Source organism: Hyperolius riggenbachi, chromosome 6 (genome assembly GCF_040937935.1).
Source record: "Hyperolius riggenbachi isolate aHypRig1 chromosome 6, aHypRig1.pri, whole genome shotgun sequence".
Classification (NCBI taxonomy): Eukaryota; Metazoa; Chordata; class Amphibia; order Anura; family Hyperoliidae; genus Hyperolius; species Hyperolius riggenbachi.
The window spans coordinates 166,041,626-166,067,158 of NC_090651.1; the positions used below are offsets into that span (position 1 = coordinate 166,041,626).

Consider the following 25,533-nt stretch of genomic DNA (forward strand, 5'->3'; position numbering starts at 1 on the left):
ATGGATTCATGTTCTCATTCTGTTTACGCCAAATTCTGACTATCGAGACTCAGACCAGGCGACATTTTTCCAGTCTTAAACTGTCCAATTTTGGTGAGCTTGTGCAAATTGTAGCCTCTTTTTCATATTTGTAGTGGAGATGAGTGGTACCCGGTGGGGTCTTCTGCTGTTGTAGCTCATCCGCCTCAAGGTTGTGTGTGTTGTGCCTTCACAAATGCTTTGCTGCATACCTCGGTTGTAACGAGTGGTTATTTCAGTCAACATTGCTCTTCTATCAGCTTGAATCAGTCGGCCCATTCTCCTCTGACCTCTAGCATCAACAAGGCATTTTTGCCCACAGGACTGCCACATACTGGATGTTTTTCCCTTTTCACACCATTCTTTGTAAACCCTAGAAATGGTTGTGCGTGAAAATCCCAGTAACTGAGCGGATTGTGAAATACTCAGACCAGCCCGTCTGACACCAACAACCATGCCACACTCAAAATTGCTTAAATCACCTTTCTTTCCCATTCTGACATTCAGTTTTGAGTTCAGGAGATTGTCTTAACCAGGACCACACCCCTAAATGCATTGAAGCAACTGGCATGTGATTGGTTGATTAGATAACTGCATTAATGAGAAATTGAACAGGTGTTCCTGATAATCCTTTAGGTGAGTGTAAGTAGTCCAGCAGACCTGGACTTCATAAAAAAAAAAAAAAAAAATTCTATCCAAAACGCAGCACACACGTCCAAAACGGTAGCACAGTGTGTCACTTACAGAAAAAAAATTGGCTAACAATAATACAACAATAATTTATAAAAAAATAAAAAGAAGTTGAGATATATATATATATATATATATATATACACATATGTGTATGAAGTATGGTGTGTGTGTGTGTGTGTGTGTGTGTGTGTGTGTGTGTGTGTGTGTGTGTGTGTACACAGTATATAACTAATATTGTTCCACAACATTCCTTTTGTTATAAAAAAAAAAAAAAGAAAACAAAGCGTGAAGTGTAAAAGGTCCAAAGGTGGCATGAGGATAGGTCACTCACCACCAGTGACCTAGGAGGATGGAACAACCAAATGTTATTTTTGTTTTTGTTTGTTTAGCTAGCTTCTTCATCTAATTTTAGAAAATCAGATGATGTTTTTGATTCATATGTCAGTGTCGATGATAAAAATCACAATCTTAGCAACAAAGTTTCTGCAGTTTTGCATAACGGAGTACAGAGACTAGCACTAAAATCTTTTGTCAACTATATTCCAGTCACTCAGTCAGGAGGCCCGCTCTTTTTGACATTAAGTGCCCCAAGCCTACTTCCAGGCAAGCCCCTTGTTTGTCTCTTGCTGTTCTGGAACCATCCCCTTCCACAAATCTCAGAAACGTATGCATCAAGTCCAAAGTGAATGACACAGGCTTATTGTTATCTTGTCAGAATGAAGACCACTGTAATCAAATGTTATGAGATCTCACCAAGTGTTTTACACCAAGTGGTCTTGCAGCATTGACACTATACAATAATTCAACATAATATTTGTAAAGTGCTTTTCTCCAATAAGACTCAGAGGGCATAGATCTGTTTCGGATCAATACAGGGTTGCAGGCTGGACTGTGTTAGGCCTCTTGCACACTGCAAGCAATTCAGATTCAGATTCCGCTTTTTAATCTGTTTTTACTTCCGATTCAGATTCAGATTTGCAGTTTGCTCCTTGCACACTGCAAATCTGAATCTGAATCGGAGGTAAAAACTGATTAAAAAAGCGGAATCTGAATCTGAATTGCTTGCAGTGTGCAAGAGGCCTTACAGAGGAAATAGTCAAGTGCTCATAACTGGATCACCTGCTCCAGCAGGCGAGGCTGATGCAGAGGTGAGTGCGCTCCCAGACCGGAGACAACGGGACCGTAGGCTGAGACGCAGCAGTGTTATCTGTGAGCTGTGAGTTATTGTGATGCACCACACATCTTCCAGCAACCCCCTATGCTGCATTGTTACAAATTGCATAACAGACTTTGCACACTAGAGTGTTTCTAGGCTGTCTACCTGAACCTTAAAGCCAGGCTATCAGCAAACAACATCTTGGACCCTCTACAATCTGGCTTCAAGAAACACCACAGCTGTGAAACACCCCTAATGCAAGTCTGCCACATCTGCTCATGGCAAAAATCAGAGCGTAATGCTCCATCCTAATCCTGTTGGATTTCTCTGCAGCTTTTGATACAGTCGACTATGAAATCCTGCTCAACAGATTGCAGGAATACTGTGGCATCAGTGGCTCAATCCTCCAGTGGTTCAGATCTTTCTTGACTGACAGAACACAGGGAGTATCCCTAGGACCTGACATGTCAAACCCCACGCCTGTAAAATTTGGAGTGCTACAGGGCTCAATCTTATCCCCTCTGCTGTTTGCAATCTACATGCTACCACTTGGCACAATTATTCAACAACATGGCCTGACATACCACTGCTGTGCCGATGACACAAAGCTATACCTGTCCTACACATCTGTGCTCGCATTGCCGGGGGGGAGCACCCGTAGCCTAGCGCCCATTTTTTAATGGGCGGGCTTTTTTTACTAGTACAGTATAATCTCATAATAAACTCTGATATAGTAAACATTTGGGTATAGTAAACGGTCCTGGCCAATCGCCATTATAAGTCTATGGAAGAAATGCCTGTTGTAGTAAAATCTGATATAATAAAACTTCTGTAAATAGTAAACATGTTTTTTGGCCCCTACGTGATGCTGACCTTGGATATAGTAAACAGTGGGCGGTGCATGCATCATATGTCAGTGTGAAACCAATGGTATGCTGCTCTCTTCAGGCTAGTTGCAAGTGAGTTAATGCATGATAACATTTATAAGACAAGAATGGCACCGGTGCTGAATGTACAGTACTGTACAAATAAGCAGCCTGAGAAACATAAGGAATAATGTGAACATAAACAAAAGAGGATGCAGTGTTACCACTTTCACTTTGCAATAATATAAGTATTGTCACTGTCCTCCCATGAGATTGTACGCACTCCCAGGTATCTCTACCCTTATGAGCGATGATGCTCCTGGTAGTGTGTGGAGCACAGTACAGGCTACTTTCACTTGTAGTGCAGATCAGAGAGGGCCAACTTGCTGCAAAACTAAGGAGAGTGGAGAGGAGAATTCCAAGTCCCGACCGCGGAGGTATCAGAGCCACTTGCATTACAGATGCGAGTGGCTTATTATGATTTGCTGCATTTTGAAGAGAGGCTTCATGATTGGCTCAATTTGAGCAGAAAGTTTTGCAGGACACATGCTGCAAGTCCTGCCCATGGAGGTAACAGAGCTACTCACAGGAAGCGAGTGGCGCCTCTATTCAGAGACTGCTGTCATTTTTAAGGAGCCCTGGATACTGTACTAGCGATTTGTCCAGCCTGGCTATGCAGCCTTAAAGAGAACCCGAGGTGGGTTTGAAGATTATTATCTGCATACAGAGGCTGGATCTGCCTATACAGTCCAGCCTCTGTTGCTATCCCAAACCCCCCTAAGGTCCCCCTGCACTCTGCAATCCCTCATAAATCACAGCCACGCTGCTGACAAACAGCTTGTCAGAGCTGGTTGTGTTTATCTCTATAGTGTCAGTCTGCTGCTCTCCCCGCCTCCTGCAGAACTCCAGTCCCCGCCTGCATCTCTTCCCTCCCTGCTGATTGGAGGGAAGGGACGGGGGCAGGGACCAGAGCTATGCAGGAGGCGGGGGAGCAGTTGAGACTGACACTACAGATGTAAACACAGCCTCACAGCATGGCTGTGATTTATGAGGGATTTTAGAGTGCAGGGGGACCTTAGTGGGGTTTGGGATAGTAACAGAGGCTGGGATGTATAGGCAGATCCAGCCTCTGTATGCAGATAACATTCTTTAAACACACCTCGGGTTCTCTTTAAGGTATACTTAACCTTGTAGTCCACCAAATGTGCAAGTGCTTGTACTGTACCTCCACTGGGAGGACAAAATTGGTCCTGTGCAGCAGAGAATGGTACCAGGGCATGCTGGGTCTTTTCTAGGTCAATTTCTGATATAGTAAACTTGTGATATAGTAAACCACTTTTCCTGGTCCCTTGGAGTTTACTATAACGAGATTATATTGTAGATGGTGAATTGAGCTTCAGAAACCAAATCTCGGCTGTAGTCAAAACTTCCTACTTTCATCTGAGAAACATTGCAAAAATTAAACATTTCATTCCCCCAGAGGATCTTCCAACCCTAGTACATGCCTTCATCACATAACGGCTGGATTACTGCAGTGCCCTCTATGCAGACCTCCCAAACAAGGACCTGTACCGCCTGCAACAAGTACAGAATGCTGCTGCCAGATTATTAACAAACCAGCTTCGCCACTGTCACAATACACCAATTCTTCACTCTTTGCACTGGCTATCTGTAAAATGGAGAATACTCTTCAAGATTGGACTATTGACATTGAAGTCCCTACACAGTTTGGGACCTGTATACACGAAGGACTTGCTGAAACTGCACTCCACCCCTCACAACCTCAGATCAGCAGGATCCATAAACTTGGCCACTCCCAGAGTGCATCTCAAAGTCTTTGGAGCCAGAGATTTCTGTCACATTGCCCCTACCGTTTGGAATTGTCTACCACACCCAGTAAAGACAGCCCCATACCTTGAGCTGTTCAAATCCAGACTGAAAAGCCACCTGTTTAGCCTGGCATTTGCAGACTTATAGAATTTTTCATCTGTACCACAATTTACCAATCAACCAATTACTGGGAGAAAAGCGCTTTACAAATGTTATGTGTTGTTATTGCTTCCATCTATGCTATAAAGCTTCAAGAGCCCTATGGGACATGCACTGATACAGGAATTCAGACAAGTTGACAACTGATGAAGGATTGCATCAATCATTGTTAAAAGCTGCAATAGGCCGGATGGAACATGGAACATGTGCTGATTAAATTATCACAGCTAATAGACATAGGAGTCTACTCTGTCCCTGACACAAGATATGTTGAGGTTTGAACAACGTTTGAGAACTGGCACCATTATATGGGCATGAAGAAGTTGTAATGCACATTAGAACAACAAGGTATTCAGGGAGATTGCTGGTAGTCAGGCAGCTAATTGAGAGGCCTCAGTGGTGTGCATCCAGATACAATCAAACCATATTGATTGCCATCACGATTTGCATAGGAACACAATCTAGTTGCTTAGGCACACAATCTAGCGGAAGTGGCCATGGTCTCTACGTTCCCCCCCCCCCCCCCCCCAAGGCCGGCTGTGCATACAATAGGTGACCGCTGTGTGCAATAACCAGATGGTGATTGGTGGAAATTCTGGATGAAGCGCTCCCTCCCCTTATATGTTTTTAAAGGGTTGATTATTTTAACACAGGGTTTTTTGAGCTGTCATTCATAACCAATTTTGTACCAATAAAGATATGTTTAAGTACAAGTAGAAGTTTCTGTGTCATAAATGGTTTACAATTAGTTGCAAATTGTACTAAGAAGAAAAAAGTAAGGTCTCAGAAACCAAACACAACCTTCTAGTTTTTAATACTGTATATGAAATAGAAGTGGACCAAACTTTTTGAGGATTTGGAAGCTTATTTTATTTTCATATCCACATATTACATATAAAAAGATAAAAGGCTTGTCCATGGGCTAGCCTTGATGATGGGGTTGCCCTTGGAAGGGTATGTAATATGGTGAAGAATTTTGACATAGGCAAACAGAATAGAATGGGGCAAATTGCAGCAGAGAGGTAGCATCGATCTTTCTGACTGAGCTCTGAATACCAGACATAACATTACAAGGGCAGACAGAGTGGACAGCATGGCTGGCAAAGCATACAGAAACTTTAGAAGATGCTAACTTGGTTACCAAGTAATAAATTTAACTTCCTCCAGGTCACAAGATCTGGAAGATAAATGCAAAGCATTAGCATGGCATGCAGCAAATATCAAGGGTAAGAAAATGATAGGAAAGAACTACAAGGTAGTAAATACCATGCAAAATCAGAAAAACCGACTGTCAAAAAAGGTAACTGGAATTCTTTAGAAAGGTGACATGAGTACCTCTGATGATGAAGATGTATTTTATGATGATGATGTGATAAATGCAGACAGTTCTGATGAGGAAGGAGATTCATTATCTGCCAAACCTACTACTGAGCGCAAACCAAAAGGTCAGGATGGCAGACAGCCAAAAAAAATTATACTTACTCTCAGCTGCTAAACATAAATCGTTGAGGAAGTGACTGGCATAAGGGCTACTTACATTTCTTGTGAAGTTGTGGCATAAAGAAGGGTGAGCTGTGCAAATTGCACAAACTGAGGTGCAACATCTGGGCTCTGTTGTAATACATACTATGGGGGATGATTGTAAATGAATAAAGAGGTCTGCATTTTTCTTTCAGGTAGGTAGACATAGGAATGTTGAGCTGGTGTTTGTGAAGGGCATACATCTATAGGATTAAACCTGCAGGTGGATACCTTTTCCTTTAACATTGTGTTACAAGGAGTTATGACACCTCATAGTGTCATCACAATGGATGCAAGAGCACCTTCCACATGTCAGAGAGGATTGTCTCCCCAAGCGTGTTTTGTACAGCAGGTTTGGCATAACACTGCAAGAGTTTCAATGGCGTCAATTCACCAGAGGTTACCAACCTATTTATCTCTTGGGAGGTAATTTACCTCCTGTGATATCTCCATATAGCAATTCTCCAGAAGTATAGGGGAAAATATCGACAGAGAGAAATGCAAGAGATAAATGTGAGATAAGTATGAGATAAATAAGTGATAGTTAGTAGTTAGTTTTTCTCCAAATCACAATTCACCAGGGAAGAAAGGGGGTGTGGCCATTCGTTATTTTTTCATCTCTTTATCCCCTGAATGAACCTGGAGATATCGTGGTTTTCACACAGCAGCTGCTGCTGTGGAAGATGGAGCCTTTTGAGCTTACTCTGTTAGGCCTGGTGCACACCAAAAACCGCTAGCAGATCCGCAAAATGCTAGCAGATTTTGAAACGCTTTTTCTTATTTTTCTGTAGCATTTCACCTAGCATTTTACGGTTTTGTGAAGCGTTTTTGGTGTAGTAGATTTCATGTATTGTTACAGTAAAGCTGTTACTGAACAGCTACTGTTACAAAAACCGCCTGGCAAACCACTCTGAAGTGCCGTTTTTCAGAGCGGTTTGTGTTTTTCCTATACTTAACATTGAGGCAGAAACGCTTCCGCAATCCAAAATCTGCAGCAGCCCGGGAGTATGCGTTTCTGCAAAAGGGTCCCGCTCTGGTGTGCACCAGCCCATTGAAATACATTACCCAAGCGTATCCGCAGCCGCAAGCGGATCGCAGAACGCAGCCGAACCGCTCTGGTGTGCACTAGGCCTTAGAGCTTACTTCTATTATGAGGAGACGAAGGCGCAGGAGGAGGGTCTGTTTAATCGCCCCTCGTATTTTTCGTGAGAGAACAGTTCTTGATAATTTTACTGAGACAGAGGTGGTGAAGAAGTTCAGACTCACTCGTGATATGATTTATGATATGATTCGGCAGTAAAAGGCGGGAATACTCTGGTCAGGTAGTGGTAAAACTCCGCCTCCTACCCACAATGCTTCACTTTCAAGCTTACAGAGAGGAAAAGTATCCCATGTAAATCATTAATACCAATTACCTAACTCTCTGCTTTCTCACACTTTCCTAATGCATATCTCTCCATTATCCCCTGCTATCAAACACTTTTCTCTCTGTCCTCTCACACTGGTGAATTGACTCCAGAGTGTTAAAATACCTCATGAGATAAACTACCTACCTTTTTTCTCTTAGTAAATCCTCTCTGGTGAATTGATGCCAATGCCACTCTTACTAAGCTTAACACAAAATTCAGTCACACATATCTGCAGTACTTTCATAGGAATGTCTTTATCTCAGGCATGGGCTCATGGGTAATCACGAGTCCGTAAGGACTCAAATTCCTAATTAAAATGAGCCTTAATTGCCGCAGCTGTGCGGCTGAATGATAAGGGGTTATTTACCCACAATTCCGCCATCCTGCCTGTACTCCAAATAGCTTGCATGTGTCTTATTGGACACGTTGCAAGCCTCACTACGCGTTCTTCTTCAAGCCGGAAGTTCTGAAGGATCTGGTAAGAAATGAATCATAGTCCTTGGTAGAATGTATTGCAAAAGATACTAACATAGGTGCTCATCACAAGCTCGTGATCAGCTAACCCGTGATCACGAGCCGATTTTTGCTATCACAAGGTCAACATCGGCATCCTCCTCTATATGGGGCTGCGGCCATTTTAGTAACTCATCCTTGCTTGTGACTCTGTGGTACCGAGAGCATCTCCAGTGCTTTGTCGGTGTAAGCAAGTACTTTACTGTTGAAAAACACAGTGTTTTGCCTATTTAACACATTTCCAACACATTTTTTGTATTGCTGCATAGTTAGTCATTTGATTGTGTTAGTCAGTGTATTGTATATACTGTATACAGTGCTATATTATTTTAGGATTGAATCTGTGTTAGGTTAGCTTAGCTGAGGTCTGTGTGCAGGCCAGGTCGGCTAGCTAGGTAGCCTACTAGCCTGTAGGTAGGTTAAGGATTAGTGGTTCATTTATTCATCTGTACTGTTAGTTTATTTAGTGTTAGACTAGCAGTAGCAGTACTACAGTCAGCACAGCAGCATCTGTGTCTCTGTGATTCTGCAGCTGCTGCCTGTAGTGTGAGTGTGACAGACAGTCTTAAAGAGAAACTCCAACCTAGAATTGAACTTTATCCCAATCAGTAGCTGATACCCCTTTTACATGAGAAATATAATGTTTTTCACAAACAGACCATCAGGGGGCGCTGTATGACTGATTTTGTGCTGAAACCCCTCCCACAAGAAGCTCTGGGACCGCGGTACTCTGGGCAAACTGCTACAATGTAACAATGTTCACAGACAGGAAATAGCTGTTTACAGTTGTCTCTAACAGCCAAAACAGCTAGGAGCAGCTACATAACCTGCCCACAGTAAAAATGTCACCATGTAATAAATGTCAGAATGTAAATCGGGGAGAGGAAAGATTTTACAATGAGCAAACACTGACTAAATCATTTATACATAATTATGGTAAAAAATAAAGCACTTTTTTTTACTACATTATTTTCACTGAAGTTCCTCTTTAAGGTCTGTACACACGCAGGACTGGAGGCAACGATGGGTCCGTCGTCTCCTCCCGCTGGGTGGGCGTTCCAGCGACAGTCCGGCGTGTGTACAGTCTGTCGGCGGACTGATACGGCTGTTTCTGAGCGATCCGCGATCTTTGTGTATTAACTGTATTGTGCCATGTCTGCCAGGGGCAGCAGGGGACGAGGCAGCAGGAGAGGCAGTGCGATCGTCGCCGCTACTGGCAGGTCTGTGGCTGGTCCACGCCAGCCACTGGGCACTCAGCTGTGGGGGAGGGAGTAGAGAGGTGTGGTGCAGAGGCACAGCGGTTTGCGCCCATCTTTGGCCAGGGTTGTCGGGCCATCGAGGAGAGGCAGGCAGAGGCTGTTGTGGAGCTGATGGTGGAGCAGCAGGCCACTGGTTCCACACAGATCCCCACTGTTACAGCACTCTTGTCAGCAGCAGCCGCCCCTTGCTGGAGGTCATGTCGACCATAGCGGCCAGACCTCACTGGACGTAAGCTCGCTCCTCTTAAGTCCAGCGTCCGCAAGTACTTTTAGGGTTGTTGTGCAGGAAATTGAGGTCCTGTCAGCCAGGAGGCTTTGGAAGTGGAGGAACCATAGCCAGGGGATGTTGGGGTTAAAGAGGTGGTTGGGGGGTCAGAGGAGCTGTTTGGGGGAGGAGGAGTTTGAGTAGGATGATGATGAGGTGCTGAACCGTCCTTATGTGCCACAGTTCTCCCTCTAAGGATGCTCGGAGGAGTTTGTGGCAGAGAGGTGTAGCATGTCGGCCAGGAGCAGGGACAGCAGTGGGTGTGGAAGACAGGAGCCACACTCGCTACTTCTGATGCCACCACCACCAGGCAACCCCCAACCAGAAGGAGACAGCAGGCATCCCCTTCCAGCCATAGGGGGGTGTTCACATACCCAATCTGGAAATACTTCCATGTCTCCACCATGGATGAGAGTTTTGCAGTCTGCAAAACTACTTTTAGCAGAGGTCCGTCCAGGATGGGTACTTCAGACCTCCAAACCTGCCTGAAGAGCAAGCACAAGACTGTTTTAAAAGAAAGAACACAGAGACCGAGAGCCAAATATGGTGTAGTATGTCAACAATCAGATGGAGACAAAATGAAAGTAAATGATGGATGTACTCACAAGTCTGGGTTACCTCAAAGGCAACCACTGTAACTGCAGGTGGGGCCGATTAGAACCTGACCCCACTCAGGTGTTTAAAAATGTCGCTCTCTGTAGACGGAAAAATGGGGAAAACCCCCTCCACCTGGGGTGGACTGTTCAGTGATAAAGCAAGGGTGACAGAGGCGCCAATAAGTATAAAATGATTAAAACCCGCTTAAAAGGAGGGGTGCAGGTGGATACACCACTCAGGTAAAAATAGACCAGCCAATAAGCCGTTAATAAATAACAGTAAAATTTATTGGGGATTCTCCAAAAATGCAACGCGTTTCACGGGCAAAACTCCCGCTTCATCAGGCAATCAGATAGGAGAAACACAGTAGTGGATCTATTTCTGGATCAAGCGCCTCAAGGCGCCCTTGAGGCGCTTGATCCAGAAATAGATCCACTACTGTGTTTCTCCTATCTGATTGCCTGATGAAGCGGGAGTTTTGCCCGTGAAACGCGTTGCATTTTTGGAGAATCCCCAATAAATTTTACTGTTATTTATTAACGGCTTATTGGCTGGTCTATTTTTACCTGAGTGGTGTATCCACCTGCACCCCTCCTTTTAAGCGGGTTTTAATCATTTTATACTTATTGGCGCCTCTGTCACCCTTGCTTAAGCACAAGACTGTGTTTGAGGAGTTTCATAGCCTGAAGGAAGCTGGAAGACATGCGTGTCCATCAGCAGCAGCATCATCTGCCCTCCTGCTCATCCAGCAGCAGCAGGAGCGCGTACACGCACTACTCCCCTCCATTGCGCCCTCCAGAACTCCCACTGCCGACACTGAGACTGGTTAGGGCAGCCAGTACTCAGTGGCCTTCTCTGCTCCCTCCACTGTTCCCCCCCTCAGCTTCCCGTGCACGCAAGAGGCAGGCCCTGCTCAGCGATGCCTTTCCAGGAGTGACCAAGGTGCATCCGGTCCAGATGCTGAACGGGTTGCTTGCCCGGACCATGTGCTCCCCAGCTACTGCAATACTCCCTTGTGCAGGTGGGGAGTGTCATGCGTGCGCTTCTGCAGTTTGGGATCCCAGGGTTGCGTATCCCCAGCTGCCACTGTTTCTCCCGCATGGCAATCCCAGCATTGCACCAGTTTGTGGTGGCAAACATGGCACGTCCGCTTAATCACAACGTCATCATGGACTCTTGGAGCAGCCGATTTGGGACAGACTGCTACCTGTCCTTCACCGCACACTGGGTGAGTTTGGTGGAAGGGAGTGAGGCTCCAGCAGCAAGTGGCACAGCAGCAGCCCAGTAAGTGGTGCCACCCCACAGGGTCGGGTGAGATGCAGCAGGCTCCTCTGATCCGGGTTCCCTCCTCTGGCACACCCGCCAAGCGTCCCCGCCTCAGTAGCAGCGTGAAGCCCTGCCACTGCCAAGCACTGCTGGAGATCGTCAGCCTGGGGAGGTAGAAAGTGACGGCCGCAAACATCCTGGCTGCCCTCAGTGAGTAGGAGTGGCTGACCCCCAGATACCTCTGAGTCGGATTGGTGGTGTGCGACAATGGGGCAAACCTGCTGTCGGCCCTCTGCAGGGGAGAATTCACCCATGTCCCGTTTGGCCCACGTCCTGAACCTAGTGGTGCAGAGGTTCATGGACACCTACCAGGGGATGGACAATCTGCTGGAAAGGGTGCAGAAAATTGTGCGCCATTTCCACCGCTCCTCATTCCTCAGCAATCCGGGCAGACCTGCAGCAGCGCGAGGGCCTGCCACAGCACTGTCTCGACATCGATGTTCCAACTCGCTGGAACTCCACCCTGGCGATGTTGGAGCAGGTGTGCCAGCACAGGAGGGCTGTCTATCACTACGTCGTTGACAAGAACGTCTCCAGAACCACACACCTCCAGGTCATTACAAATGCAGATTGAGGGCAGATGCGGTAGGTGTGCCAGGGAACCAACATGGTGAGCTGGGAACGGGCATCCGTCTGCGAGTGGGTGCCCATGGTTCACCTGCTGGACAGGGCCATTTTTGATCTGCAGAATAAGGGAAAGGCAGCTCTGACCCAGCTGGATCAGCAGGCAGCACAGTCCACCTCTCAGGAAGAGGAGAACGACAACTTGTAGTTGGTGGAGGAGGAGTTGGAGGTCCCTGAACTTGCTGTTGAGGGGGAAAAGCAGAGCTCAGCTGCAGTGGTGGAGAAGGCAGAAAGAGGCTCAGCAGGCAGAAGAGGAAGATAGGCGTGTCGTTTAGGGCTGTGACAATGATGATGTGGTTGCTGTTGCGCACTTCTTCCACATGGCTGCGCACATGCTGCGCTATCTGCGCAGCAACCCTAGGGTGATCCAGATGCGGCAGAGGGAGGACATCTGGATCACCATGATCCTGGACCCCCGGCTGAAGGGAAGCTGGGTCAATTCATTCAGCGTGGAGACCCAGAGCGTCGAACAAGGGGAGTTGCAGGAGGCCCTTGTTCACAGACTGGAGGAAGCCTTCTCCCATCCTTCCACCCAACACAGCAGCCGGTGCAACTGTGCTGTCTGAGTTGTGGGGAGGCCCCAACTGCGGTTGTACAACTGCTTCCTGGAACCTCATGGTTGTTTTGGTTAAATTGTGCTGTGGTACCACCGCTATGTGCCATGGCCTACTATGCTGCCTGCTGCCTCACTCTACTCCTTCTACTCTTACTGCATTTACCTCCTGCTGACTGCGATTCCATTGCTAGAGTCCACAGTCTTAAGGCGTCGCTGCTATGCACCACTGGCTATTAAGTCCCCCTCCCCCCCCAAAAAATAGCTATGTTGTAATTTGTAAAAAAAAAAATTTCAGTAGTCTGCGATATAAACTGTGCTGTCGGAGTTGTGGGGAGGGACCAACTGGGGTTGTACAACCGCTTCCTGGAACCTCATGGTTGTTTTGGTTTAACTGTGCTGTGGTACCACTGCTAGGTGCCATGGCCTACTGCTGTAATATTTCTGCTGTAACATTGCCCTGCTCCTGCTGTCAATGTGGGCTTTTACGACCCCAGTCTGGAACCTCCTGCTCTATTCTCAGTGTTTATTTACAGCCGTGGTACCACTGCTAGGTGCCAAGGCCTACTATGCTGCCTGCTGCCACGTTACTCCTCCTCCTGCTCTCTGTGTTCCCACCGCCAGGGTCCACAGAATAAGGCGCTGATGCAACGCACCACCTGCTATTATGCCACAAAAATAGCTATGTTGTTGTCAAAAAAAATTCTGAGGTGTCTAGGTTGAAAACTGTGCTGTTCCAGTTGTGTATTGGACACAATGTGGGCTTCACGACCACTGTCTGGAACCTCCTGCTCTATTCTAGTGTTTATATACAGACGTGGTACCACCATGGCCTATTATGCTGTTATAATAATTTATTTGAATTATTGCTGTGCTACTCATGCCGAAGAAAAAAAAACGAGGAGGAGGAGGAGGAGGAGGAGGAGGAGTACAGCTTACATGTATAAGATTAACATCATATTTATTATAGACCTTCCTTGCTATTTTTATTTAAAAAAAAAACCATCCTTTCCTCTGCACAGTAAGAAGAAACCCAGATATTACGGGTCTACGAGTAGGAAGTACTGATCATAAAGTCGCGGCCTACGCCGATGACCTCCTATTCTTTTTAACGAACCCAGTGATTACGCTTCCCAATCTAGTTGCAGAATTTGAACGCTTTGGCAGGCTATCCTTTTTTAAAATTAATTTCGACAAGTGTGAGGCCTTTAATGCGGGCCTCATCGCGGCGGAAGTTGAACACCTAAAACAAAATTTTCCCTTTAAATGGAATCCCAAAGCGATACACTACTTAGGTACATATATCTCAGACTCCCTTAAAAATGTTTTTAAACTCAACTTCCCTACAATTCTAACTACACTCAGTAAGGACCTTAAAAGATGGGACTTCCCTTACCTCTCTTGGTTCGGAAGGATATCCGTAATTAAAATGAACATTATGCCCAGAATGCTATATTTATTTCAGACCTTACCAATTAAAATCCCACTATACTTTCTCCAACAAATTCAATCAGTCTTTAACAAATATATTTGGAAGCACAAACCCCCACGTCTCAAAAAGGAAATTCTTTATAACTCCAAACAAAGTGGAGGGGTGGCTCTTCCCAGCGTGAGAGGATATTACCTCGCAGCTATCCTAACTAGAGTGGTAGACTGGCACAGACACCAGAAACAAAAACAATGGGTTGAACTGGAAACCTCCTTGTCTCCATATCCCCTGTCCAGCATAACTTGGACCACAGACCCACCAAAACCTTCCTGGGGCCTACCGACTCTCTGCCACTCTACCTTACGTACCTTACATAAGGCAAATAAAACCTTAAACTTAACCCCGATTCCCTCACCAATGCTTCCAATTTCAGACAATCCAAACATAGGGGAAGATAACGCAGACTTTAGGAGGAATACATTACGCAGGACTAGAAACATAACCTTTGAAGAGATGTGTAGTGGGGACAGATGGGTTTCCTTGGAGGAGATTAGAAGAAGACGGAATAATACTAACATCAGCTGGTGGGAATACTTCCAGTACAGACATTTCCTCAATCATATTGGTATCCAACCCGCCCAACTAAGACGTAGAACTGACTTTGAGGAGTTATGCAAGGGAACAGGCCCAATTAAAAAAACACTCTCCATACTGTATACCATAATAACCTCACTGGCAAACACACTCCTACCCTTCATTCAAGGATGGGAACGAGATACAGGCAAAACCTTCACATCTGAACAGATAATCAGAATATGTACACATGCCCACAAATCATCAAAGTCGGTGAGAATTCAGGAAATAAACTATAAATTACTAACCCGCTGGTACCTCACTCCCACTAGACTTCATGATATCTTCCCAGAAAAGACTGACATATGCTGGCGATGTCAAATGGAAAAAGGTACTTTGCTGCACATTATGTGGTCCTGCACTGCCTTAGCAGACTTTTGGAGAAAAATAGAAAAACTCCTTAAAGCTGTTACAGACAGATCAACTCCATTTTCACCGGAATTTTATCTTATACATCTAAATGAATGGAAAATGAAAAGCTATAAGAGGTCAGTAGTCAGGCATATACTGAATGCAGCAAAGTGCCTCATAGTGAGACACTGGAAACAAACAACCCCCCCAACCATGGAAGAACTCATTAAGGAATTAGATTTTGTGGAACGGATGGAAGACCTTTCATCCGTGGCTACTAATACTACAGAATTATACCAAAAAACCTGGTCCTTTTGGAATCACTTCAGACTATCCGAAGAGTTCCAACAGATCCTACTCTAGTTATTAAAATGTTCATGAGAGCAACAGTATAATAACATGACAAGGCCCCTAGGCGTACCACAGTGAAATACATATCTCAATGAAGAGATATCCGAATTGACATATAGCAGAGGGTGGGGGAGGCGACCAGGGGAAAGGGGGGAGGGAGGGGAACCTTTCAAGGGTTCACTTAAAAGAAAAAACTTTAAGGAAAATGTAGAGGTTCTATGATAGATACAAGTGGGACATGTCATTTCATCCTGTTCCATGCTGACTCTTTTACTCAGGTATACACACACAATGCTCCGGCTTTTGTTGCTCCTTTTGCAATCAAGATTGATATGGAGGCTGTAATGCATATGAAAATAACCTAACCTAAATGTAGAGCACTTTCTGAGACGAAATCCTCTTCTCTATCCAGCAGATGGTAAAATACTTACTGTTTTTGTTGAATATGTTATGAGACATGATGCACTTCACTTGATTATAACTTATAATGTACTATGTTATTCCTTATACAATAAAGAATATAAAAAAAAAAAACCCATGATGCATCATTTCATGTAAAACAAGGTTTGAAAGCAATTTAATGGCTATTCGTGATTCCGACTCGTGATTCCAGATTCAATGTGGAATTTTGACTCGAAACCTGTGATTATTTGCTCAGCTGCCTGTGCAGGCAGCCAGCCTTTTGACCATTGTGTAGGTTTGCATGCTGCAGGACTCTGGAAAGAAGAGCTTCTGTCAGTTTTGCAGCTTGTGCTTGCAGAGGAATTTGCATACGTTGTCATGCAAATTGCCTGGCCACATTCATTGGAGGCGTGTACTATAAGTACTATGTCTTTCCCACAATGCTTCGCTGTTCATAAGGATTTTGTCCTGTGTAACACTCCTGCCGGGAGTGTCAGCCATGCTCTTTGTTTGAAGATCAGCTTAGAGTAATTCCTGAATCTGCGCTAGGCAGGTTTTCCCTAGTGCAGTTAGGATTGTTTATCTGTTTGTTTGTTCTGCTGCCATTGTCCTGTCCCAACGGTGGTCGACAGGAAATGGTTCTGATCTCTGTTCTTGGAGTATAGCTGGTGCAGCGGTTGCTACCAGCTATCTCTTCTGTTCTGTCTCCTGGGATCGCGCTAGCCACTTTTCGCTAGCGCTGGGGATCCTTCTGTTCTGTCTTCTGGGATCGCACTAGCCACTTTTCGCTAGCGCTGGGGATTCTTCTGTTCTGTCTCCTGGGATCGCGCTAGCTACTTTTCGCTAGCGCTGGGGATCCTTCTGTTCTGTCTTCTGGGATCGCGCTAGCCACTTTTCGCTAGCGCTGGGGATCCTTCTGTCGCTTGTCCCTGTTTTCGTGTGTCTGTCTTGTCTGCTACGCTTGCTGGAGGCTCGGTGAGGTAACCGTTAAGCAAGCGTACGCGTCCTCTGTTTCATGTTTGTTTGTCAATGGTTAGTTAGGCGTGCTTGTCTCTATTGTGCTTATCACGTGGAGACCGCACATAACCGCGTGCACTGTTGCGAATGAGTGCGGTGTCCGCGGTTAGCTAGCGGTTGTTATTTTCCTTGTTATTCTCATTGTATTATTTGCTGTGCCTTTGCTAACCTCGTATTCTGTTCTGATCTGCCTTGTGTCACGTCTGGCGATCGCACCTCTCGCGATCGCGTTCCTATTTCATATCTGCTGTTGTGTGTGCGCGGTCGCGGGGTGGCGACTAGATTGGCGCACACACAATCTGTCCCTTTGCTCGTTTTCATTCGCAATCGCCTCTCTTGCGATTGCGTTCTGCGCTTCGTACAAATTCCTGTCTGGCATTTGTGGAGGTACAGAGGATTGGTTCCTCTGCACTCCCCAGCGCCATCTGCTGACAGGAATTTTCCCTCTACGGGTGCGTAGCACCTTTTGCTGGGTGCCTGCAAATATACGCTTGTGGAGGATTTCCGCCGTATCAGCGCACGCGTTGTGCGCTGATCACGGAGAAAGTTCCACAATCGTTACAAAACCACAATCGAATCGGTATTAAAATTCTGAAGTGGGCGGAGTCGTGATCGTGCTCACTCGAATCCATGATCAGAGGTTTCCGGGCATCCCTAGATACTAAATGGTCTGAGCTGATCCCAGAGATACTGAAGTGGGTGCAAGATGCTAGAAAAGATTTTAAGAGTGCTGGGAATGCCTTCAACAATGAATAATAAACATGCTGCAAAATTTCCAGGAAGGTACCATTTAAAGAGAACCTGAGGTGCGTTTGAAGAATGTGATCTGAATACAGAGGCTGGATCTGCCTATACAGCCCAGCCTCTGTTGGTATTCCAAACCCCCCTAATGTCCCCCTGCACTCTGCAATCAGACATAGATCACAGCCGCGCTGTGCGTACTGTGTTTACATCTGTAGTGTCAGTCTCGGCTGCTCCCCCGCCTCCTGCAGAGCTCCGGTCCCTGTCTCCCTCCCTTCCCTCTAATCAGCGGGGAGGGAAGGGAGGCAGGCGGGGACCGGAGTCCTGCAAGAGGCGGGGAAAGCAGCAGGCTGACACTATAGAGAAAAACACAGCCCGCTGCGACACACTGTGTGTCGACAGCGAGGCTGTGATTTATGAGGGATTGCAGAGTGCAGGGGGACCTTAGGGGGGTTTTGGATACCAACAGAGGCTGGGCTGTATAGGCAGATCCAGCCTCTGTATGCAGAGCACATTCTTCAAAACCCACCTCGGGTTCTCTTTAAAGCTGTAATGCATACCACACTTGTTGAAAAAGCTCCAGGCTGGAGCTAGGGAAAAATATGGCAACATCCATATCTGTTTGATGAAAAGTCAGAAAAATCTCTTCAACTGGAACAATAGTGTCAAAAAGGGAAAAAGAAAAACTGTAATAGATAACAACCCTTTTCAGTTCTATCCAAAGCTGAAATAATGTTTGGTTCTAAAAATCTAGGCAAATAATTCCAAGCTCTAACATTAAAAAGAACCCGAGGTGGGTTTCACAAATCCCAATTGCATACAGAGGCTGGGTCTGCATATAATGCCCAGTCTCTGTTGCTATATTATCTCCCCCCAGGTCGCCCCTGCGCTCTGCTATGCCCCCCAAAGTAAACCGCCGTGCTAGCGACACACAGCGTGTCGCCAGCAGGCTGTTTACATGTATACTGTCATTCTCGCCGCTCCCCTCGCCTCCTCTATGTCGCTGCTCCCCACCCGCGTCCCTTCCCTTCCCGCTGATTAGTCACAGATGAAGGGGACAGTATTAACTCTCTAAATACTTACAGGGTGCATTTCTCTAGGTTTTCCTTCTATTCTGGGCAAGCTTTCAGGTCCACTTTAAGCAATACCAGTGGCCTGGCAGTCCTGCTGATCCACTGTCTCTAATACGTTTAGCCATAGATCCTGAACAAGCAGATGCACATCAGGTATGTCTGACATTATTGTCAGATCTGACAAAAATTAGCAGCATGCTCGTTTCTGGTGTTATTTAGACATTACTGCAGCCAAATAGATGAGCAGGGCTGCCAGGCAACTGGTATTGTTTGAAAGGAAATAAATATGGCAGTCTCCAAATTCTTCTCACTTCAATTGTCCTTTAGAGAATCAGAGACGGATTTTCTGAAGATAATAGGCTACAGAGGCATGTTCCCTGCACAATGACATGCTTCTGTGTCCTTCTATTGCAGCTGCCAGTTTCCCCTGGGCTCTGCTGTCCCCCCTGACAAGTAGCACCAGGCTAGCAACCATCTGATCGTCGCTAGCCTTCTATTTACCTGGAATTTGTCAATCAGCTTTGCCTCCCCATCTCCTCCATTTCATGGCTCCCCCGCCTCTGTCAGCTTCCTCCTATCGGAAGCTAAGCCGTGACCCACGAAGTACTTCCGGGTCGTGACTAAGCTTCCGATTGGAGGAAGCGGACACTGGACGATTGGAGGAAGCTGACTTTAAAGGATACATCCAGGCTGCTGAAAAAAAACAAAATCCACTTACCTGGGGCTTCCTACAGCCCCTGGCAGCTGTCCTGTGCCCTCGCCGCAGCTCTAGTGGCTCCCGTTGTCCTGCACTGCAGAAGCCGACCTCGGCAGGTCGGCTTCTTGTGCGTTCCACCGCGCGGGTCATGTGGTCCGGCCGACGTCATCAGCATTGTACTGCGAAGGCGCAGTAGTTCTGCGCGAGGTCAGCTTCTGCAGCGCAGGACAACGGGAGCCACCGGAGCTGTGGCGAGGGCACAGGACAGCTGCCAAGAACTGGAGGAAGCCCCAGGGTTTTTTTTATTTTGCCTGGACCTTCCCTTTAAGTAGGTCTGCTATCATTAGCAGCTTCTCCACCGGGTCAGACTCAAGAGTGAGGGGAATGGAACCAAACTGAGAGGTACAGGCGTGATGGAGTTGCAGATACCTAAAGAAGAACTTAGGAAGATTGTACTGCCTCTTAAGCTGATCAAACATTGAGTCTTTAATCTGTTATACAGCTAACATTCGTTATTCCTTTATTGACTCTCACCACAGGATACGATACAGAATGAAAATGAAGACCTGTGAACCCCCAGAGGGGGGTAGAAAGGAAGATTAGGCACCTGAACTTGGTTCTATGCTTTAAAGCAGGGGCCCCCAACCTTTTCTGGCCCGGGGACCACTTTCTGACCAAATTTTTCTCCGGGGAAGGGGGGGGGGGGGTGGTATTGGGTGCGCAACCTAGTGGACAGTGTCGTGCGCAGTGGGTTACGGGGAGGGGGGGGGGGCTGGGGTGCGGCGGCATAGCTAGCATAGTTGACCCAGTATAGGAAGTTTATTTGCCCCAGTATGGCTAGCATAGTGCCCCAGTATAGCTAGCATAGTGCCCCAGTATAGCTAGTATAGTCCCAGTATGGGTAGGTAGCGCCCCAGAATAGCTAGTATAGTGCCCAGTATGGGTAAGTAGTGCCACAGTATAGCTAGTATAGTGCCCAGTATAGTGCCCAGTATGGGTAGGTAGTGCCCCAGTATAGCTAGTATAGTGCCCAGTATGGGTAGGTAGTGTCCCAGTATAGCACCCAGTATAGCTAGTATAGTGTCCAGTATGGGTAGGTAGTGCCCAGTATAGCTAGTATAGTGCCCAGTATGGGTAGGTAGTGCCCAGTATAGCTAGTATAGTGCCCAGTATAGTGCCCAGTATGGGTAGGTAGTGCCCCAGTATAGTGCCCAGTATGGGTAGGTGTTACATAGTTATTTTGGTTGAAAAAAGACATACGTCCATCGAGTTCAACCAGAGAACAAAGTACAACACCAGCATACTCCCTCACATATCCCTGTTGATCCAGAGGAAGGCGAAAAAACCTTACAAGGCATGGTCCAATTAGCCCCAAAAAGGGAAAAAAATCCTTCCCGACTCCAGATGGCAATCAGATAAAATCCCTGGATCAACATCATTAGGCATTACCTAGTAATTGTAGCCATGGATGTGTTGCCCCAGTATAGCTAGTATAGTGCCCAGTATAGCCAGTATAGTGCCCAGTATGGGTAGGTAGTGCCCCAGTATAGCTAGTATAGTGCCCAGTATAGCTAGTATAGTGCCCAGTATGGGTAGGTAGTGCCCCAGTATAGTGCCCAGTATAGCTAAGTATAGTGCCCAGTATAGCTAGTATAGTGCCCAGTATAGCTAGTATAGTGCCCAGTATGGGTAGGTAGTGCCCCAGTATAGCTAGTATAGTGCCCAGTATAGCAGTGTAGCTAGTATAGTGCCCAGTATAGCTAGTATAGCTCTGGCCAAGCGCGGGACTTAGGAGTGGATAGACGGCAGGCTTGACAGGCGCATTGACTTCCTATACATTGTAAGTGCAACTTTTATCAGCGTGATTGACCGAAGTAAAAAAATGTTATTGCACCAGCGGTGCGCTCTTGTTTTCTTTATCTTCCTAGCTAGTATAGCACCCTAGTATGGGTAGGTAGTGCCCCCTCCCCCCCCCCCCCCCCGCGGCCGCCGCTTGTGTTACCTTATGAGCTGGCGGCCGCTTGTTCTATTACATTCCCCCAGGCGCCGCTCTCCTCTTCGCAGCATCTCCTATTACAGCAGTCAGGAGCGCGTCTTGCGGCTGCTGTAAAGAGGGAAGGAGGCAGGGCAGCGGCTTCCTGTAGCGGCGATATGCATCACCATTGCCATGGGAACCGCTGCCCTGCTCCCGAGGGGCGGGGAGATGACAGACCCGCCGCGGCCCAGCTGGAAACTGCCAACGGACTGGCAGTGGGCCGCGGCCCGGTGGTTGGAGACCCCTGCTTTAAAGGCTTGTTCACACTAAAGGTGGCCACACACCATACAATTTTTTAAATATCTGTGTAATTTAAGAATTGCAATCAATTTTTCTGACTGATTGTAACATTTCAAAAATATGACCAATGTACCACACACACCTATGTTAAATTTTTCCCCAATTATGATAAAACTGATTGGAAGCTCTGAGAAAATTGCTAGGGTGTGTATATTAATAAATTGACAAACACACACCATACAATCTTAAAAAAAAAATAAAAAAAAAAAATGAAGAAATATCTGGCATTCCGAGATCGATATAAATAAAAAAACAAAAAAAAAAACGAGAAATCCGATCGGATTTTTCAGTTGAATGAAAAAAAACTTTCAATGTTTTCGGGAGATACGATCGTTTTTATAGAATTTCTGTAAAATCAGATCATTTTATTGTATCATGTGTGGCCACCTTAAAGTGAAGGTCCAGGGAAACCTTGAAAAAAATAAAAATCCCTATCCACTTACCCGGGGCTTCCTCCAGCCCGTGGCAGGCAGGAGGTGCCCTCGCCGCCGCTCCAGAGGCTTCCGGTCGTCTTCGGTGGCCGACCCGACCTGGCCAGGCCGGCTGCCAGGTCGGGCTCTTCTGCGCTCCATGGCCGGGCTCTTCTGCGTCCCACGCGGGCGCGCTGACGTCATCGGACGTCCTCCGGGCTGTACTGCGCAGGCGCAGAACTACTGCGCCTGCGCAGTACAGCCCGGAGGACGTCCGAGGACGTCAGCGCGCCGGCGTGGGACGCAGAAGAGCCCGGCCATGGAGTGCAGAAGAGCCCGACCTGGCAGCCGGCCTGGCCAGGTCGGGTCGGCCACCGAAGACGACCGGAAGCCTCTGGAGCGGCGGCGAGGGCACCTCCTGCCTGCCACGGGCTGGAGGAAGCCCCAGGTAAGTGGATAGGGATTTTTATTTTTTTCAAGAGTTCCCTGAACCTTCCCTTTAAGGGGTGTTTGTAAGCAAGGCAATTTCAGAAATCGCCCCAAAAAGCGATTGTGCAATGATTCCCTATGACAGTCTTCACATTTGAGCGGTTTGGATCCGATGCGCTCATCAAACCGCTGCCTGTACCATTTTAAGGGTGATTTGCCTGTACTGGTATAGGGAAAACGAAAAGCTCTTGAAAAAGCGCTTGGTATAGCGATCTCCCGAGCGCTTTTAACAATAAATACATTGTATTTATTATTTTCCGGGTTAAAGACTTCACTTCCTGACTGACATCATGAGGTGAAAAAAACAAATCACTCTGCAAAAGCGCTTAGAAAAGTGCTATACAAAAAAAAAACCCTAACTAAACCTACCTAACCCATTAACTAAATCATCATCATCATCATCATCATCATCATCACGTTAAATGTCTACACTTACCATTCAGTAGTAATTCTTCTAAGTTGTCTGGATTTCTGGCAAGTTGAAGAATTAAGGCAGAGCCACGAACCTTATCAGGAATATCTTCATACAACAGTTCAATATATTCATCCATATCATTAATGTTAGCAACTTCATCGATCTAAAAACAGAAGAAATTGTGCCCAACATGAGAAGTGCTTACAAAGACGATGTGTGCAAAGCGTTTCATATTTGTTTATTTTCCTGGACACTGTACTAAAGCAGTAGCCTAGCAGTATTTCTTGTTTTTTAAAAATATGTTTTGCCTAAAATGGTTTTGATTCACTATGCAATCTTCATGAACTAGATAGTTAATGTAATTGCTGCAGCTTCATCACATCTAAGCTTCAGTCTATAACGAAGTACGTTATTTTAAAATCTTTAATGTTACATTACAGGGAGTGCAGAATTATTAGGCAAATGAGTATTTTGACCACATCATCCTCTTTATGCATGTTGTCTTACTCCAAGCTGTATAGGCTCGAAAGCCTACTACCAATTGCGCATATTAGGTGATGTGCATCTCTGTAATGAGAAGGGGTGTGGTCTAATGACATCAACACCCTATATCAGGTGTGCATAATTATTAGGCAACTTCCTTTCCTTTGGCAAAATGGGTCAAAAGAAGGACTTGACAGGCTCAGAAAAGTCAAAAATAGTGAGATATCTTGCAAAGGGATGCAGCACTCTTAAAATTGCAAAGCTTCTGAAGCGTGATCATCGAACAATCAAGCGTTTCATTCAAAATAGTCAACAGGGTTGCAAGAAGCGTGTGGAAAAGCCAATGCGCAAAATAACTGCCCATGAACTGAGAAAAGTCAAGTGTGCAGCTGCCAAGATACCACTTGCCACCAGTTTGGCTATATTTCAGAGCTGCAACATCACTGGAGTGCCCAAAAGCACAAGGTGTGCAATACTCAGAGACATGGCCAAGGTAAGAAAGGCTGAAAGACGACCACCACTGAACAAGACACACAAGCTGAAACGTCAAGCCTAGGCCAAGAAATATCCCAAGACTGATTTTTCTAAGGTTTTATGGACTGATGAAATGAGAGTGAGTCTTGATGGGCCAGATGGATGGGCCCGTGGTTGGATTGGTAAAGGGCAGAGAGCTCCAGTCCGACTCAGACGCCAGCAAGGTGGAGGTGGAGTACTGGTTTGGGCTGGTATCATCAAAGATGAGCTTGTGGGGCCTTTTCGGGTTGAGGATGGAGTCAAGCTCAACTCCCAGTCCTACTGCCAGTTTCTGGAAGACACCTTCTTCAAGCAGTGGTACAGGAAGAAGTCTGCATCCTTCAAGAAAAACATGATTTTCATGCAGGTCAATGCTCCATCACACGAGTCCAAGTACTCCACAGTGTGGCTGGCAATAAAGGGTATAAAAGAAGAAAAACTAATGACATGGCCTCCTTGTTCACCTGATCTGAACCCCATTGAGAACCTGTGGTCCATCATAAAATGTGAGATTTACAAGGAGGGAAAACAGTACACCTCTCTGAACAGTGTCTGGGAGGCTGTGGTTGCTGCTGCACGCAATGTTGATGGTGAACAGATCAAAACACTGACAGAATCCATGGATGGCAGGCTTTTAAGTGTCCTTGCAAAGAAAGGTGGCTATATTGGTCACGGATTTGGTTTTGTTTTGTTTTTGAATGTCAGAAATGTATATTTGTGAATGTTGAGATGTTATATTGGTTTCACTGGTAAAAATAAATAATTGAAATGGGTATATATTTGTTTTTTGTTAAGTTGCATAATAATTATGCACAGTAATAGTCACCTGCACACACAGATATCCCCCTAAAATAGATAAAACTAAAAACTACTTTCAAAAATATTCAGCTTTGATATTAATGAGTTTTTTGAGTTCATTGGGAACATGGTTGTTGTGCAATAATAAAATTATTCCTCAAAAATACAACTTGCCTAATAATTCTGCACTCCCTGTATGTTGAGATTTACATGGTGCTCAGTGTCCTTAGTGCTATGCATGCCACTCTCCAGGTGGAAGTTCTATTCTTGTATCCATTAATATGGAGCTTATGTCATACAGTTACATGTAAATATAGTGTAAACAAGTATAAATAATGAAGTCTAACCTCCATGCCTTCAAACGGTGGTGGATCCTTTGGTTTACTGTTCTTCTTCCCCTTCTTTTCTCCTAAAGAAAACAGAAACATATTTATCGCAGATTAAAATGAGTTTTCTGAAGGGGGGGGGGGGGGTAAATTTGAGGAGGAGGGGGTATGATGGCAAGAAGAAAAACAACACAACTAAAATGTACTCAAATTCCGGAGCCCTAAGTTTTTATTTTATTTGTTACAGATATCACCAATATGGATTCCACATTCCCTTTTTA

The 25,533-nt window shown here is 45.9% G+C and overlaps 1 protein-coding gene across 1 annotated transcript in view; it reads right to left on the bottom strand.

Annotated features, from left to right (window-relative positions):
• KIFAP3 (kinesin associated protein 3) overlaps positions 1-25,533 on the bottom strand; it is a 185,914-nt gene that overhangs the window by 124,847 nt on the left and 35,534 nt on the right. The window contains exons 4-5 of the mRNA XM_068240179.1: positions 25,274-25,335; positions 23,154-23,295 (exon numbers count right to left, since the gene is read on the bottom strand). Coding sequence (XP_068096280.1) covers positions 23,154-23,295; positions 25,274-25,335 — 204 coding nt within the window. The remainder of the gene's footprint in view (positions 1-23,153; positions 23,296-25,273; positions 25,336-25,533) is intronic.